At 39.2% G+C, this 19421-nt stretch overlaps 1 protein-coding gene and 1 long non-coding RNA gene across 11 annotated transcripts in view; one reads left to right on the top strand and one right to left on the bottom strand.

The window, feature by feature from the left end:
- Window positions 1-19421, bottom strand: part of LOC105877344 (uncharacterized) — an 84457-nt gene that overhangs the window by 56406 nt on the left and 8630 nt on the right. The gene's annotated exons all lie outside the window — the stretch shown is intronic.
- NRG1 (neuregulin 1) overlaps window positions 1-19421 on the top strand; it is a 1019909-nt gene that overhangs the window by 991943 nt on the left and 8545 nt on the right. For 5 of the 10 annotated variants that reach the window (XM_075997404.1, XM_075997402.1, XM_075997401.1 and 2 more), the window contains 4 exons: window positions 10850-10952; window positions 12938-13064; window positions 15491-15621; window positions 16413-16619. In XM_075997404.1, the coding sequence (XP_075853519.1) occupies window positions 10850-10952; window positions 12938-13064; window positions 15491-15621; window positions 16413-16619 (568 nt within the window). Of the gene's footprint in view, window positions 1-6154; window positions 6179-10849; window positions 10953-12937; window positions 13065-15490; window positions 15622-16412; window positions 16620-19059; window positions 19406-19421 lie in introns of those variants that run through there. The other 5 variants (XM_075997403.1, XM_075997399.1, XM_075997396.1 and 2 more) reach the window with 3 other exon arrangements.

Below are 19421 nucleotides of genomic sequence, written 5' to 3'. Positions count from 1 at the left end.
AGAATGTGTTATTTATAACAAATAAACACGATAAAAGGAGTTCAGGTGTTTCTCTTCATTAACCAAACAGTTTGTATTTAGATATATATATTAAAAAAAAAAAAAAAAAGCACCGAGTAGGAAAATTAAAAACAAACATTTCACAGCAAATGAAACATCCTCACTTCTATTTATGTTGCTTAGGGAACAAATAATTCAGGACTAGTCTAAACAAATCATTTATTTATGTTAGTATTTCTTTATGTTGGCTGTTCTTTATGTTAGTTTGAAAGGTAATTTTCGAAGAAAATAGCCACTGTTATTTATTACAATATCTATGACTTTGAAATAGAGCAGTTCAGCTCTAAGACATGTATATATTTTAAGGCAGAACCGAGAAATTCTGATGGATTTCTATGGCTTCATGAAGTTTTAAACATTATTCCTAAAAGACCCAATTCACATTGTATAAATTCACATGGATAAATTAACTATGTGTTTGGCCTATTGTGAACTGGGTTTATAGTTTTTGATTCTGGAGTTTTCAAAATACTATATTTAAAATGGATTCCATATAGTTATTTATTCCAGTGACATATTGGCAGTTTTTTCTGTAAAAGTGCAGGTAGCAAATATTGTAGGGTTTGTGGTGACACTATTGCTGTCCCAACTGTTCAGCCCTACCCTTGTAGCAGGAAAGCAGCCATGGACAATGCATAAACTGGTGTGCGTGGCTGTCTTCCATTAGATCTTTATTTGCAAAAGCAGACAGTGGGCTGGATTTGTCAACCAGTGATGAAGCTTGTTAATTGCTCACTTGGAAAAATATTTCACCTAGCTTCTTGCAGTATAAATTTATATAACATAAGGAACAGTGATATAAGCTGCTGATTTAGGGACCCTAAAAGAATCAGATTTACCCTTGTATCTGATACATGCAAAAAATAAGTTTCTGTAACTCATGTTATCATCATAGTAGTTTTCAGAAGAAATTCTATAGTGCATTAGGGGGAGATTAGGCCCCATAATATTCAATCAATTATTTAGTGAAGTGGCAGTTACATTTTACGTAGGCTACATATCAAAGATTTTGTCATATGCCGTTTTCTATTGTAAAAAAATCAGTAAATTGACATTGCAAAATTTCCACACACACAAAATCTTCACTTCATTCACAAGTCTTTAAATAATATATATTCAGTGGGCAGAATTTTTCTATCCATAGTTATAATTAATTAATTTTTAAAGGTCGATAGGATGTAAAGTAAAAATAGAAGGGAAAAGTAGAATTTTATTTACCACATGAAACCCATGCCTTTTAGAAATGTGTGTTTGTATTAAAATAACATAGATTCAGTGAGTCTATGAGACTATATAAATACAAGAAAATCATATTTCAGATTTTAATGAAAATTCTGAACACTTAAGTTATATTAATCTTTCGTTGTTATATAGAGTTTTATTGTGCATCAAAAGCAATGCTTGGGCCCTATATGAAGAAAAGCATTAAAAATGAAGCTATATCCCATAATAATTGTGCAGTTAGATATGACAGTAGTAACCAGAGAAAATACTTTCAACTTCTGTTTTAGACCACTTTTTCTTTCATAAGACATCATTTAAAAATATGTATTTGTGAAGTTCAGAGTGTGATTCCTCAAATAAATTCTTTAGTAAGCTTTCGATGCCACTTTTGGAAGAGATCCAGGACAGCAGCATCCCTACTTAACCTGATTTAACAAACATTGCTAGGAAGCCCGTTTCTGAACAGTATATTTAATCACACTGCATCCGCGGTGCTTCGTGTCTGGTAAAGCAGGAGCTTCCAATCAGAAATTGCTGTCCAGACTTGTCTTAACCAGAGTTAATTTTCTAACCTCTGTGTCAGTTTTTATCTCTGTAAACCCCTACCTAGAAGGCAGGCAAATAAATTTCTGCTGCTCTAAGAACTTTATGTTCAAGTAGCAAGGAAGACTGAAGGAAGGACACAAAAGGTGGCCACCGTGCCCATTTTTAAATTTAATCGTTTGTCGTCATAAGGTCTGGAGAGCATAAATTTTAAATCTAAACTGGGACAATATAGTCCCCAGCTTCAACAAGAAATGTTTAAAATTGACCAAACAACATTTTCAGTTGAAGAGTATCATTCTATAAGAATATACAATTTTTTTTAAATGGTTATTAACACATAACTTCCATTACTAGGATCGGATACAGTGACTCTGGTCAGAATGTCCTATGGGGCATTTATTGATTTATAAAAACTGATTTAAAATATGAGAGGGACAAATGTATATTTTATAAGGCAGCCATTTGCCTTGAAATAAAACATTATTTATAGAGCTTTCTAGGAAAATACTGTCAAGGCTAGTCAGCTTCAAGTTTGACCTATCTTGACACAGAATTCTTAGTGGAAAGGAGTGTGATCCATTAATATGTGATGCAGGATGTGTGTGTGTGTGTGTGTGTGTGTGTGTGTGTGTGTGTGTGTTTGTGAGTGTGCATGTATACAGCCAATCCATAATCAATGTATATTTATAGTCCTTTACAGAGGAAAAAAGAAAAAGCATCCACAGTTTCGATAGTTAGAGGCAATAGGAGCAAGTGTGTCATATATAAGCTAACAATATAATAGGACCTAATTATAGAATAGCTCAAATTATAGAATATTCTAAAAGAGTACAATTTTAGAACTTTTAGGCACACTCTCAAAATGAGTAAACTTAGCAGATGTCCTTAAAAATAGTTTAGAATCACAGGTTACCAGTGTATCAGTTATTTGCATGGATTTCTAAATGCTTTTAAAACCTGTTGAAATTACTCATTTATCAAACATGTGTATCTTGCTAACAGTAGAATAAAGGAACTCTTCACCTATGACAATTGTCATAAACTCCAGCTGTTAGTGACATTTTACTCTGTGTGTGTGTGTGTAAGTGTGCTCAAGTGCACGTGGAAGTTTTTGACAATACGGATTTGGTATATATGAAAAAAAAATGTATCTACATTTTACAAAGGTAAGTCTAAAATTAAAAGTCAGACACAAATTTGGTCCCATTTAGAATTGGCATTGACAGAACTCCTTTAGAAATCACAGAAAGTGCAAAAAGTCAAGACTTAACCCATAAATCTTTGAGATTGTTTGCATAAGTAGGCCCAAGATGTTAGTTAAAGGGTAAAATCCTGAATATCTGCACATTTTAACAGAAACTGTAATTGCATGGACGTATAATTTTGGTAAAATAAAAGTTGTTTTGTTCTTTAATGCAATTGAAAATTTAAATTAACCTACAGGTTAATCAGTTTTCTTCAAGCAATTATAAAATTCTGAGGCAAAGGATTAGTGAGTCAATATTTAATAGTTTCTGAAGACTTTTAGATTTAAATTAATTTTTTATATTGCCTACAGCGCAGTAGGAAATCACATGTAGAAAAGGAAACTAAATTGTTTACAGTAACCTTTGTGTTTTTGAATTATTAATTTAATTTGACAAATGCAGTGGCTAGGCAGAGGTTCAATAGGAAGCATGCGATCTCTAATGAGCCTAAGCCAACATTAGATTAAATAGAACAGATAGAAAGTAATAACCTCTTCAAAAAATGAAAAGTGCTTGTGTATTCTGCTTTTCTGACTCACAATGAAAGAAACGTAGCTACCAATAGTAAAAATAAATTAGAGCAGTATTTGCTCCAGGTCTTGAATGACTGATGCATGTTTCCTCTGCTTGTTTCCTTGTTAGGGCTTATGGCCAGAAGAGATTCCAATTTTAAGTACCAATTTCCCATTGAATTATTTGAAATTGGAGCTGCCTGATTATGAATGACTTCCCATGAAATGAAATTACAGTTAGGCTCACAGACTTTACCTATAAAACTGTAAATGCAGTAATATGTATGCATGAGCATGCTACTAATTTTATTGAAGACTTAACCAAGCTTTCTATGCAACTAATATAGATCATTAGCAGTGTTCACGTAGGCATGGAATAATGATTCTCTGGAAAGAGTTTTTGCAGATATTGCTTGATTTTTAACCCTTAAATTATTACTGACTGGTAGGAGGAAAAGGCAAGAGATGGAGGGGGTTCTAGGAAGAAAAATTGGGTCACATCCTCACGGAAGTGAGTAAGGAAATTTATTATCAACTTCCTTGGAAAAATGAATGTTTTCACTTTGATGTTCCAAAGTTTGTATGAAGAAAGCAAATGGGGAAAAAATATGTCAGTTTGACAAATTGAGCATTGCACAGAGGCAAGAAAAATTTGCTTGGATTTGAATAAATTATTTTGCTGCAAACATTGTGTGCAACCAAATTAGCCCTCATCCCCTAGCTTTTTAATTTATGGAAAGTTTAGGTTATTTGCTTGAGTACACTGGACCCAGGGCAAAGGAAACTATTCTTTAGAGTGACCCCCATTATTTTTGTTATTCAGTGTACTATTTGATATATATAATTTTTTTTTTTTTTTTTAGCTAGGAAACTTTATTTCCTTTAAGGGCCACAATAAGTGTTAAAACATCCTGAGAACTTAGTTTTCCTGGCCATGAAATTAGTCAAAAGTAAACCTAAATGCAGGAAGTGGCCCAAGGTCCATCTCCAGATGTGTCTGTTAACCCCTTCTGCTGTTGGCTGACATATTTTATATCTTCTTTCTTCCCCAGATCACCCACGGAGGCATGTGTTCATGTCATAAATATTTTGTTCATGAGAAACGAACTTGTCCCAAGCCACTAAACAGGTTAATGGCAGAGGCAGGACCTCAAACCAAGATGGTTCCAGCACCCTTACCTCCTCCTTTTCCCCTCTCTGTGTAAGGTACTTTTTCCATGCCCAAACTGATATTTTTTTGTAAGAAAAACACCCCCCAACACACTGCATTTTTTTTCAAGCTTAAGAGATGCCTTGTGATATTATCGGATTGCCCCAGTATCTGTCAGATGAGTGATCAAGGGAAGAAAGTGGAGAACTTGCCATATATTCCCTCTCTTCTTCCCACCTCCCCTTTTAATACACACATATACAAATAAAGGAGGTTCTAGAAGCTTCCATGTGACAAAATTTGATGATCCATTTTTGTTTTAAGAAAGAAAAACTGTCATTTCTGGAGACTTTTTTTCTTCTTTTCCTTATTTTCCTTGCTTCCTCCTTTGAGCCTGTGCAGATTCTGCCAGGCCTGTGACCCTGTAGTCCGTGGACTCAGAGCTGCCAGGGTTGCTGGCTGTCGGTCACACCTCTGCGTCCCCTTCCCTGGGCAACCCTGAGGATTCTCCTAATGTCTGTGCCAGTCAGAGCTCAGCACTGGGGAGAGATGGTCTAGTTGGCTCTTTGTTATTTGAAAGACTATTAAGTGGAAATTAACAAAAGACCCCAGGAACTCTGTATCTGCCATACTTAAATTTTTTTTCCATTTGTAAAAGTGAGGCATAGAATTGTGTATGCCACACAGAAATTATAAGGAAAAAAACTGGAAAGTCTTCCAGTGCCCCAAGTCCTTGTCTGTTTTTTTTTGGGTTTTTTTTTGGGGGGGGGTGGTAGAAACATTTGTCACTTTGTGTGTATATGAAGCACTTAGATAGTGGAAAAAGTCGAAGGTTAGGAGAAGAAGATGAGATACAACTAAAAATTAAATCCATCACCAAAGAACAAGAAATATTAGAGCATAACTACCTACAGACAATGAAACACTTAAATCCAACCAAATAACTAACCTCTTGGCTTCTGCTCCTGGCTCTGCCACTGTGTGTCTTTGGGTAAAAAAAAAAAAAAAAAAATTGTCACCTCCTTGGAACTTTGCTTCTGCCTTTTAGAAAAGGAACGAAATAATATCAAATCCCTTTTCTGATGATAAAAATAATATTTTTTCTATTCCCAAACAAGGAAGTTGTGTTGAGGATAGTTCAGCTATCAAACTTAGCCCTCAGTAAGGTCGTTTAAGGGTTAATAAAGACACAGTGTGCTGGTGTTTGCACACCTCTTACAAAGAGAAGTTCCCTATGCAGACCTGAGCACTGCTTCTTTAACCCCCCACCCATTTGTCTGAATCAGCGTGCACGCACAGAGAGCCATAATAGTCATGTTTGATGTGTTTTGGAGTGCAGTGTATTTGCTCTTTTCTGAAACTTTTTTCCCTTTCTTTCTTTTTTTTTTTTTTTTGTCAACTTTCTGCATTGGCAGAGCATCTTGGGATTGAATTTATGGGTATGGACCAATCATCATTCCTTTTAGCCTGCAGAATTTAGAGCCTATGAGCTGAACTCTTTTTTTTTCCCTTCCTCCTCTTACCTTTCAGTTCCTAACTAATTTCCTTTTTCTTCAGAAGGGATCATACAGCCATAACAATGATTTGTCTGCTTTCGATCTATGATTAGTTTACTGAAATGTCACTGAGTGCAGCAGCTGTTAGAGTCCCAACCTTCCTTCACATAGAGTTTAAAATGACCTCATCCACTGCAAATTCACATATATCCCTCCTTGCTGAACCCACTGATTGGATCTGGCTATGGTGTTTTACAAAAGCTGGGGTAAGTCACAGTGGTGTATATCTACAGGAGATACCAAACCTTAGAACAAAAGGAGTTTCAAATGCACTTGCATAAAAAACACACTACATCTTACAACTGATGGGAGTTTGACAATGTAAAAATCATCTCTTTCATATAGATGATTTAATAGACATAGAAAGCCCTTACATTACAACACAAAATTATATGCACAGACTCGAATTATGCATATTTTCTGGAGACATACAAGCATGCCTCTGGTCAACTTCATTATCTTATGAGCAAGGAAATAGAAAACAGAAAGAAAGAAGCCTTGTGCTATTTGAGGTGGAAATTCCAGTGGTAATGGAATTAAATTTGAGTCACTAAGATGATCCAGACGAGTAATCAAATAGAAAATTTCACACTGTAAATGTAAAAAGAAAAATCTCCTATGAGTGTATGAAATTTGGGCATGCTCCTTCCAGAGGTCTTCATCCTAAATAGTTGGGAGAACAAGCCAGTCTTAGGGGGAACAGGAAGCTATGCTACCTTCCCAGGGACTCCATGGGGCCAGGCCAGACTGTCTTTCTAGATGTTACGTGCAGCCCTGGGAATGCCATGTCCTGATTACCAGAATACCTGATCCCCATCTGGCTGCTTTCGGTGGCATCATGCAGTGAGGACACCCTACAGCCACTGCATGCTTGTGCATGGTGACATCACAGTCTGCACCCAATGCAGTCGCCGCTATTTGTGGCCAGTGAGGCAATTGCAAGCTCTAGCAGCCACAGAGATAAAAGTGTGATTAATTGCCCATTTCTCCCCCTAAAAATTCCAGGAGAAAACTTGATTGGATGAGAAAACCCCCACATTTATGGGAACAGGCCTTTGTGCAACACTTCTCCCAAGAGTGAGGACCGCAAGAGGGAATACCAACCTTAGTGGTGGTCCATGTGAGGACAGTTATCTTTTGGGACAAAAATTGTCCCACTTCCGAAAAGGCTTATTGGCTTTCCCTGCATGGAGGGAAAGAAATCCCACCATATGGATAAATTTCCTTTATCCATAACAGCATATTTCTCATTTTACCACTTCAGGGTCTAACTTTAGAATTTACTGTTTCTATTCCCAAGTAATGAAGGAAAAGAGAGTTCACATCTAGAACTTCTCCCTCTGTAAGATATTTTACAGGTGAGTAAAGAGACTCGTCTCCAAGGCACGCTTACCAGAAGCTTCCGACTTCCGTGCCAGCCAGTGTACTAAACCAGTACTTTGCGTCCTTATAGAAAATCAGACTTTACAGGTCAGTTAAAACTGAGAAAGATAAGGAGTCTGTCTCTTGGCCAGGCCGGATCAGACTGAAAAATGTGCCTGATCTAGACACATTGTAGTCCAGCCAAACCAGAAAGATTCAGAAGCATTTCTGCCCACTAAGAGAAACTCACCAGTTGGATCAACCGACTCTTGTGTTTAGCTCTGTGTCTAATTTGCTCTTGCCCAGTTGAACTGATGCTTGAGAAAACATAAGAGAACAAAAGAGGTTAAAAGAACCTGTTTTTTTTTTTTTCGTCTCCTTTTGTTCACCAAGTATTTTTCCTTGAATGCATTCCTATTGTTGGGTCACCTGGTCAACCAAAGCCATGAACAACTCAAACAGAAATTGGGATGAGAGTTCTAGTGCGTTTGGTAATTGCTGGTGTGAACAGAAATTTTCAGCGCACATCCGTATTCTACGGGCCTTGGCTCGAATTGGCTCATTTTAAGACTTTTTACATTACCCTCTGGACTTTCTTTGAGCTGCCTTTTTGTTTCTATGGAATAATCATTTGACTGGAAAACCTGTGTCTTTCTACATAACACAGGAAAGGATGAGCAGGTATCATTTGTTCGCAAACCCAACTCAGCCTGTTCTTTTGTAATTAACAAAACATCCGAAAGAAAACGTGTCCAGAGAATCCCTGAAAATACACGTGATGCCCTTTTTGTCCCCTTCATCCCTGGGCCATGCCCCCGTTTTTGAAGTTTGCAAAAGAGTGTCCCAGGTTTTTGGAAAGACAGTGAAAAAGTGTCACCACGGCCCTACCTTTTTAAAAGAGGACAGATTCAGGCAGGGCCTTCATTTTCTTGGTGGCACTACCACATTCCTGTTTCTTGACCAGCTCATCACAGCCCAAGGAGCCCTGCCCTGCGTCCTAGGTCCCCGGGAGGAGGACCAGTCGGGTGATAGCTCCTCTTAGACAGATATCCTCAAAACCGATCAGAAGGCCAAGGTCAGGCAGGGGGGCTACAGTGGCATCAGCTCACAGATAACACCTCGTGGAAATGAATCCCCAGTTCTGTGGCTATGCAGGAGGGAAGGCAGCAGACACAAGCAATTAACACATAAGTGCTCACATGCCATGTCCTTATTTGACTTTTGCTGCACCAAAAAAAAAAAAAAAAAAAAAATCTGCAACACCAGCTCTGTGTGTCCCGAAACACTGTTTGGCACTCAATGATGCACTAGCTGCTTTGCTTTCTAACTGTGGCTTCCACATGCCCGCCAGCCCAGGTTAGGAGTTATGCTGTATGGGACGCCCCTTCCAACTTTGCATTTTCACCTTTTCTTCCCATTCCCTCCCTCTGGTTTTCTTTTCTTTCTTTATTTTTCCTCCCTTAGTATCAGGCATGCTGTGCCAGGGACATCAGATGGCTCCTTAACTTTTAACCTTGTTTTCCCTCGTACTTCACTTCCTCGCTCCCTCTGTCATTCTGTCAGTCTGTCTGTCCTCTCAGTTTGTTTTTCCTTCCCCGCCTCCAACCCTTTTGATTTGTTTTCGTGTGATCTCTGCGGCATTCTAGTCTTTTACCCACTGACTTCTGTTCTCCTCCTCCTCCTGTTAATAATCAGAGCTACATTAATTTGATTTGACCGTGTTCTTGACCCGTTAACTGGGATTTGATGATCGTGGGCTCGGCTTGTAGGAAATGTTTTGTTTCGTGATAAGGTCCACTGTATCACAGAAATTAAAATTCACTTTTTCATTTCAAGAAAATGTCTCGCACATTGCTCTCAAAAGAGAAAAAGGTGTGCTGTTGCTGAGACTTCAGATGGAAAATAGAAATTATTCTTTGATGGTCCCTTGTCAATGTCCAGATCAGATAACTCCATTCACGCAATTTTCCCCAGTTCTTGACCAGCCTGTTAATCAAAATGGCAAGTCAACAGTTTACACTGTTTATTATGTACCAGTTGAGTTCTCTTTCTGAGCGAACTTGAGAAGATCTTCCAATAAATGTCATTAGACTGATTGGAAGCACAGGTCCTAAGCAATTGGGGTCTCCATTAAATTGGCAAATCTTGTTAGGAATTTGACCTACCTTAGTATAATCAAGTCATCCCCCAAAGAAACTAATTTGCAAAGAGAAAAACTTCCATGAATTACAGCATGATTGCATTTTGGGCCCAGTCGTACCTTTAGTTCAAAGTTCTAAGCGTCACACTTCCTTAGCATAACCTACATTAGCTAATTTGCCAAGTTGGCCAATGTAGGAATGTGCAGTCTATTCCAAATCGCACATATCATTTGTGCTAGTGACTTCTTTATACAAACAAATTTGTTCTGTAAAGTGCAGTTGGTGAAGTAATTAGAATTGTCTTCCAAAGGACCAATCTTCATTTGGGCCCAGAACTATCTTACCCACCATACTGGGTTTTCTTTGATACAGTGCCCTGCTACTTTATATTGTTTTGCTTCTTATGTTCATATGTCACTGTGAAATCATAGAGAACAGGACTCCATTTACTTGCTAACTACAAGCCAAGTTCATGTGTGCAAATGTCTTTGAATGTAATATTTTTTAAGTTAGAAATGACTCTTTGTAAAGACCACGGGACATAAAGTGATGTTATAAAATAGCTGGGAAATACAAACAGGCTGAGGGTAGAAAAGGGAGGAAGAAGGGAGGGGGTGGGGGTGGTCCCAGTGAGACCAATCCCAGCTCCTTTTATGGGTGTTGATTCCTGTTGTCTTTGCAAGAGATTTTTATTTTTATTTTTTTGAAAGATAATTTTGAAAAAATACAGAGTTTTAACCGAAGAGTTATTTTATAATTAATGTTCATGATTTGCCAGTTTAATAAAGCACGTATTCATCTGTAGCTTATAATTTGAGTAATTTTAGAGTATAGTATTTTTATGGTAAATGGCCCCAGCTGGCTTTTTTATCCTCAAAGCATAGTACAGAGCATGTTGTGCCTTAGATACGTAAATGTAAAGAATCATCGTGTGTTCATTTTTCTTGTGAACATGGACAGTGTCGTGCAGCATGCCAACTGTTCAGTTGTAGTAAGTCCTGGCGAGCGTAAGTGACCTTTGGTGACATCTGCTGTCCCCCCCCCTTTCCAGAAGCGGAGGAACTCTACCAGAAGAGAGTGCTCACCATCACTGGCATCTGCATCGCTCTCCTTGTGGTTGGCATCATGTGTGTGGTGGCCTACTGCAAAACCAAGTAAACCTCCCTCCTCCACGCCTGCCTGTCTCTCTCCTTAGTGCAGACACGCCTTAGACAGCCAGGGCTCTGCTCAATCTTGGAAAGTCATGGGGGGAAGGCTGGGGATAGGGGAGAGACCTTTCCCCCTTCTTTCCTCCTCTGAATAATGCTTTTTGAGGACCTTTCCTAATCCGATACATCAGACAGCTTTGCCTATGCGTGCGAAAGTGTTCAGAAGATTCATGATAAGTGATCACAGTTGGCGAGACAGGCTTGTATGGAAGCCCAGAACTGCCCATGTGTGTGTGTGCACGCGCGCGTGTGCACATAGGTACCAGGTCCTAAGAGAAGCTAGGAGCTGAAGGTCCATTTAGCTTCACTGCTGAGGACAAGTCCAATTAACACCAAAACTTAGGAGATGAGGTCAACGCTTGGTAATACTTGAAATGCAGTTTTCTCCCATCCAAGTACTAACCAGGCCCCACCCTGCTTAGCTTCTGAGATCAGACGAGATCGGGCGCATTCAGAGTGGTAATGGCCATAGATGAAATGCAGTTTTCTGAATGTTATAGTAATTATTTTCATTTCTATCTAATTAGGTTGCTAATACAAATGTGCTCTCAAAGTGTGAGCTGTACAAAAAGAATCTCATGGGGGAAAATCAAACAAAACTTGCTTTGAAAGAATAAAAGAGAAAACATTAAAATAGATTTGTGTTCAGTACGTTTGGCCCTTAAGCTTGGTTCCCATTAACAAATCCAATTGTCATATCATGTGAATTCCTTTTATTTTTCTCTTGTACATATCACTTCTACTTCAAGTCTGAAATAATGTTAAATGAACAGAGTTTTTAAAAAAATTATTTTTGCTTCATAATACTCTCTTGCCAAAACATCCATGGGAATATTATCATCATCTGGATGTTGCACTGAGGAAGAAAAATAATATGCTTTTGTGCCACACAATCAAGGGCATGGATTGTGTTTTCTCAATACCCCAGGATTTAGTGTGTTGCTAGAATTGAGTAGGTGAGAGAGACAGCCTTCATGGAATGGACCTCATGAGTCTTATTAGATTCAATCTCAATATTCATTACCTCATTCTACAAAAAGCATTACAAGAGTAGGATCATGTTACAATTGTGCCAACATCTACTGGCAAAATGTCCATATTTTCACTCATGCGTATGTGATATATGCACATAGGCTATGTGTAACATATAGGTTCAAAACTCAGTTCATTTTCTTGATACCCACAGGAGCAAATATAAATGGAGTCAGCCTTATCCATTCTACAGAACTAATTGTTCTCTGAAATAATTGACCATCTATAATACTTAGGCAAAGATAGATTAATTCAGAAAGTTGAGATCTTAGCCAAATATCAACGTATTCATTTTCTCCTCTATTTTCTCTTTCCTGTCTCTCAAACAGCTAAATTTCTATAAAGATCCCATACAGCCTTTTAAATCTATTTGCTACAGATCTGTGATCTCACTTATTATGGGAGGCAGTAGACATACTCTCTTCCCTCTTCCTTGCCATCAATCCACTACCTTGAGTTACTCATAGGTGTTGCTAGAATAAAGATTTGGCTGTACTAAGAAATGAAAATGACTCCGGGCGTGGTGGCTCACGCCTGTAATCCTAGCTCTCTGGGAGGCCGAGGTGGGTGGATTGCTCGAGGTCAGGAGTTAGAAACCAGCCTGAGCAAGAGTGAGACCCCGTCTCTACTATAAATACAAATAAATTAATTGGCCAACTAATATATATATATAGAAAAAATTAGCGGGGCATGGTGGCGCATGCCTGCAGTCCCAGCTACTCGGGAGGCTGAGGCAGGAGGATCGCTTGAGCCCAGGAGTTTGAGGTTGCTGTGAGCTAGGCTGACGCCACGGCACTCACTCTAGCCTGGGCAACAAAGTGAGACTCTGTCTCTGAAAAAAAAAAGAAAAGAAATGAAAATGACAGGAAAAAAATAAATACTCCCTTTTTCATATGCAGGAAACAACGGAAAAAGCTCCATGACCGGCTGCGGCAGAGTCTTCGGTCTGAACGGAACAACATGGTGAACTTAGCCAACGGGCCTCACCATCCCAACCCGCCTCCCGAGAACGTGCAGCTGGTCAATGTATGTTGACTCTGGCCAGTGGCAAAAACTGAGCGTCTTTCCATCTTTCCTCCACTCGCCCGCCTTGAAGTTTATTTTCCAAAGCTCTTAGGCTTTTAGCTGCTGCCATTAATCACCATTGGCTTCCAGGAATCCAAGTTTTTGCCAGGAGCAAATAATAATGGGAACATTTTTTAAAGTGGATTTGGTTACTGTAAAACAAGCACATTTCCTCTTATAAAGTGTTCATTAAGGGGTTGGAAAATAGTGTTGAGTTTGTTCTGCAAGGAGGCCGTAACTGGCATTCTAGATTCATAATAAAATTAGGAATACAAGAATCAGAAAGAAATTTTTTTTTTTTTTTTAGTAATTTGGAAATAAAGGCCATTCCAGTCTATAACTGGTTAGTACAGATAACCAGGCAAAGAGCTTTAGAGTTATTTTTATTAGGGGCAGTTCACAGTACCTGGTGATTTATGGATTCTGATTTCCAAAGGAAGAAATCAGGTTATGAAAAGTTCAAGTGGCTTATCACATGCACTTCTCAGTAGCAAAACTAGAAGAACGTGATCCTTGCCTACTGCCTGGCTCTTCCTATGTGATGTCATGCCCTCCAGATGCAACATATCTGTAATCATTCAAATATTTTGTTTATACTTTACTAAGCACTCAGCACTCAGTGTTTACATACAATGAGATCAAAGAATATCAGATTCTGGAGAGTTTTAAGATATCTTCCAAACCTCTCTGGTTTTTTTGTGTTGTTTTTTTTTTTAATAGATAAGAGCCAGAGCTGGACTGAGATCTCCTGGCTTTTGGAGTATTGCTTTTTCTGTTCTAGCATAATCCTTCTTGCTTTCTTCATTTTCCTCTGATGTATGTTTTTTTTTTTTAAATACACAAAGCTTGAAGATTATATTGCAGTGCCATTTTGTATCCTATAGAAAGAGGAGGTATATTTTGAGTGGAGCAGATATATCATAGATTCAAGGCTGGAGTTGGTGGTTATTCAACTACCAGCAAGTCTTATAGCAAAGACCTTCAGGAGACTTTTGGAAAAGGGGCTAATAGGTTAACATACTTTATTGCTTTCTTTCCCCTAACAGTGTTCATCAGAATGTCTGTACAGCTGATAAATATATCCATGACGAACATCACTATAATCTGTCACTATGTATGTTAAAATATGTAAAAGTCAGAATGGCCCCCTGGGTTACAGTTATGCCTCAAATTGTGTATGTCTCTGGGCTTTATCTTTTCTCGACCTTATTTCTTCTTTATGAAAACAGGCATCAGAATAATACTTTAAAGACCCCTTGTGAGGATTAAATAAGATAATCTGCTTAAAACAGCCCAGTGGCATTTATTGAATGTTCAATGATTGTTAAATATTATTTTCATTAGATTCACTGAGCTTACTTTGCCTCCCAAGAAGAAAGAGTGCAGTGGTGCCCAGAATAGGAAATAGGTCACTATATATCTTCAAATCAAACTAGCTGTACTTCCCAAGAAAACCCACATGGAATAGCCTTTCTACCCAAGAGAACCAGCTAGAGTGTCGAGAGTAATCCAAGTTGAATGTTTTTGGGTTTTGATGAGTATATCAGGTTCTGTAGACCCTACAGACCATGAGACAAGACAGTGCCCTATTTCATTAAAGAATATTCCTTTTCCTGTTATTTAGTTTGGTTTAGTATAAATATTAACAGCATTTATTAATGAAGCACAACTTCAAAATGAGCCTCTCTCACTAACAGAAAGCAGTAATGGCTACTGTGGTGTGCTGATGTAAATAAGCTAGGTACCTGCACTAAGTGTAAGGCCCTCTGTATAGGATGTGCTGCATATTCTGTGCTTCCTCAAGATGTGACATTGACTGCCCTTGGAAGTCCCTCAGATTTCCCAGTAGCCTTGATAGTCTCACCACTGATGACAAGTTAAAATGTTCAGTGGTAACAGTATGGGTTCTAGAAAATCGAAAGAGAAAGGTAGACCCCAAATATAGAGGTTTTAAAAAGAAATTTCTGGTGACTGGAAATTTGAAATAAGGCAAACCATTTCCATGCTTTCATTTCACTCAAATATCTGTTAGCCTTCTTCAACTTGCAACTAGCATGAAAAAAAAAAATGAATGTCGAACAGGTATTTGTATTGAATTCTAGTCATGGTATCAATTAAAAATGAAATAGAAGAAATAGGTCTTTAGCTAATAAAATGTATTTGGGATTGTAGGACCTACATTGTGTACACATCAAAGAGTATTTTATTAACTCTATTCATCCACTCTAAAAGCCAGAGTAGCCAGGACAAGATTTTCCATTCAGCCATTGGAGAAATGGAATTTATTACAAAGCACGTGTATGAGAATAGATTTGTGTGTGTGCGTGTGACAATGTAAGTGTTTTGATCTACATGAATCTTCAAGTTGTGTCTCTTTGTTTATCTAGCAATATGTATCCAAAAACGTCATCTCTAGCGAGCAAATTGTCGAGAGAGAAGCAGAGACATCTTTTTCCACCAGTCACTACACCTCGACAGCTCATCACTCCACGACTGTCACCCAGACTCCTAGTCACAGGTACGAGAATGAAAATGTTTCATGACATTTCTCTTAAGAATGAATTTGTGCATGCTGCCTTTTGCCATTGCTGCCTAAGAAAGAAACAGGAAACACTTAATGTGACAGCGAAAGGTGTAGTCTTTGGACATCTACACTTGGAACATCAGCTAGCTCTGCCTCTAATTGTTGTATAAATTGGAGCCTCAACTTTTCCATTAATGAAAAAGAGGTAAGAACAGCCCATAGGAATGCTGTTCCCTTTTTCTAGAGATTATCTTGCTACACTGGGAAAAGTCTGTCTTTGCTTCTTTTTCTTTATAATACTTAGAAATTGACTTCTTCCAATAATTGGATTGCTCTGGGAAATAAATGCATGTAAGAATTGGTTAAATAGCTGGTCTCTAAGTTTTTAAATGTCCTGGTGATCTTTCTCTGACTGTACTTTACCAAGAGCAACACTAGACTTCCAAATGTAGCTCATACAAATTGTGTCTTTAACCTAAGCCACTCTAAAATCAAGAGACTGTAAGAATGCTTAGTACAGAGTGGCATTTGATAAATATTTATTGAGCGAGTGAACAAATGACTAAATTGTATCCTTGCAAAGCCAATCTGAATAAAGACCTTTTTTCTATGTCCAATGCCTTTGTAACAATTCTGTTCTGAGACAAGTCATGTTGTCCTGAGCTGCTGATGCATCGACCATTTGAAAATGTTTGTCAGAATCACTTCCTTTCATTTCCATTTTTGCAAATAATTTCAAAAACATACATATATATATATCATTGCCTTTCACATTTCTACCCTAGCTGGAGCAACGGACATACTGAAAGCATCCTTTCGGAAAGCCACTCTGTAATCGTGATGTCGTCGGTAGAAAACAGTAGGCACAGCAGCCCCATGGGGGGCCCAAGAGGACGTCTCAATGGCATGGGAGGCCCTCGGGAATGTAACAGCTTCCTCAGGCATGCCAGAGAAACCCCTGACTCCTACCGAGACTCTCCTCACAGTGAAAGGTAAAAGCGCAGTGCACAGCCACTGCAGAGGAGAACCTCAGTAAGAGAGTGCCCGTGCCCACCTGCACAGTGCCACCCAGGAAGTCTGCTCTAATCAGAATAAGGGGCGGCACTGACCGCCCTAGGAGCACCCCTAGTTGACGAAATCATCTTTTTGTTTGGCTGAACTCAAGTCTTCCGGGCTCCTCTCGGACGTCCCCGTGGCCGGCAGGCAACAGACTCTTAGCGAGCTGGAGTGGTTTGCAGCAGATGGAGTTTCCACTTCCGCCTGTAGGCTCAGGCCCACTCGGGTACTCGGTGTCCTCGGTCCTAACTTTAGAGAGAGATGGCATCAAGCCCTGCTAAGGACCCTTCTATAATTCCGGCTTGCCCGTTACCCCAACTCCACTACGGTGGGCGAGCAGGCCTCGTGTCCCTGCGTGTGCTAACTCTGTCTTGCCTTCCAGCCTCCGTTAGATCACATCAGGGGCTGCGTCACCGCCGACGGTCGTAGGGAACAACTGCTTAGAATGTTCCACCTTCTAGTATCCCTTGTATGAAACTCCAGGAAGGGGGGAATAAACAAATCTCTCGTATGCTGCATCTGGCAGTCTTCCTAGATGGGTTTCTAAGGAGATATTGCCTTTGATAGGACACTGTATTCCAGAATATTGTGTTTTCTGCTGGGGAGAGTGGATTGGGTTGGGAGGGGGGCCAGGTAGGGCAAAGGGAAAGCAAAGAATGGAGAAAAGTAAACTGAAAGAGATACTCAATAGGTCTATGGAAGTCATAGATTCTCTTTATCCATTTTCACCTAAGCTGGAAGAGAAATAGTCCCAACTGATATTTCTAGTCCATCAGTAAGCTGTTCCCCGTTTGTTTTCAAGACCACTGGGTTTTGTTTTATTTTGTTTTATTTTATTATCATCTCAGTCTAATCTTTGAACATTTACTAAAAGGTTTACATAACTCCAAACCCACACTTACTGGTAGTTACACCAGTGGAAATGATTTGGGTAGACTCTTTCTACTCACAGACTGGGACGTACTGACAACGAAGGGTGACCCATTCTGGGCTTGCAGGTCCTATAGAGCCTGTTGTCCACTTCGTCAAGGGCCTGTCCCCCAAAACGGTATTTGAGAGCTTTATGGAATTTATGGAATTAGAGGTTTCCCTGCAACCTATCTGTGAAAATGTTGGCAGGGTCCCAAACTGGTTTAAAACATTAGTCTTTTTTTTAAATAAAAAAAATATATATTTTGCTTATTTATTTATATATATATATATATTTTTTAATTTCAGAATATTATGGGCGTACAAACATTTTGATTACATAAATTGCTTTGTACCGTTTAAATCAAAGTGTGCCCATCCCCCAGATAGTGTGCATTGTACCCATTCGGTGTGAATTTATCCCTCCTCTCCTCCCCCTCCCACCTGCTTGATTTCTGATGGATGTTATTAGTCTTGAATTCATGTAATTATATCTGTGTGTATTAAGGAAGTCTGTCCATCTCAATTCAGTCTTTTTTGAAACGTGAAAGGAGGCCAGGGCTGAAATCTTGCTTTACCGTCACTACATGTGATATTCATCCTGGGAGGTTGACATTTCCCTGCTGGGGTAGACTTCCGTACCTGTCCTGGATATTATACACAACATACCTGAACTTAGAGATCGTAGAGAGAAGAGATGAATCACTTTTACGTGTTGGTTGAATTTGACTTAGCCTTTCGCAGAGCGCTTAATTTAAGTACCCCCAAAGCAAAAAGTCTGAAGAGTGGAGCCCCAAATATTTCCATTTCTAAGACACTTTGCCATTTTAGAGACTGCTGGGTCTCACATTGATATCGCTGTCAATCTCAGAAAAGCAGGGAAGGTCAGAGGGTTCCTGTTAGTGGAGTTCAGAGGATGGTGTCCTTTGTCATCATCACAGGTCTCGTCAAATCAGACTCTGTGAATGCCACTGTGAAGAAAAGAGTCACTTAGTGCTATACAATAGTAACATTTTTGTCAAGAGCTGAGAAATGAGAAAGCCCCATCTTTCTCAGTGCCAAAAGCAAGGCCTTCTTATTTTTAGGGAAGAAAGCAGGGTACGATGAAAACAATGTGCTCAGTGTCCCGATGACAAGATTCACTGAGTATTAGCAGACGGAACATGACAGAAAGTAACGTGGTCCAGCCGATCCTTGATTAACCAGAGACCGATGTAGCTGTGGGTTTTGGAAGAAAGGGAAACCCAAGATTGGACGTAGCCTCCATCGTGGTAACTGTGAAGGCAGCATGAGCTTCTCTCTCAGGCTTACTTTGGACCGTCTTGGACACTGGGATGAATAGTTGCAAATTGAATGTTAACCAGTAGCATTTCACGGGGAAAAAAAAAAAAAAATGAAAAGCACACAAATGTATGACACTGTGACCAGGAATAAATCTAAGTTGCTATGCTCTTTTTTTTTCATAAGACATAACCTTATAGCTGGGCTAAGGAGAAACAAGGCACACAGACCCAAATGCATGCAGATCCAGCTCTCCTCAACTCATCTTAGATCTTCCTCCATTCCCCATTTGGGCTTCATTCTCTAAGACCCCTTGGCCTTTAGGAAGGTATAGTACTTCAGTAATACTTCTTTCCGTTCCAAATCCCTGAGCCTTGGTCCTTATAAGCCGAGAGAGGTTTCCAGAACCTAATTCCCATCTATCTTGGCTCATGTGCTTTTTATTTAAAATCGCGATGAGATTGAAAAATCCCCAGAGCTCTGATGAGCTGGGCTGTGTAGCTTGCTCTTTGCATGTATTCCTATGAAGAAACTCTTGGTTTTATTTA

The sequence above is a fragment of the Microcebus murinus genome, chromosome 24, assembly GCF_040939455.1.
Source record: "Microcebus murinus isolate Inina chromosome 24, M.murinus_Inina_mat1.0, whole genome shotgun sequence".
Lineage (NCBI taxonomy): Eukaryota > Metazoa > Chordata > Mammalia > Primates > Cheirogaleidae > Microcebus > Microcebus murinus.
Note: the sequence above shows the minus strand (reverse complement) of the source record. Positions and strands in the feature narration are given on the sequence as shown.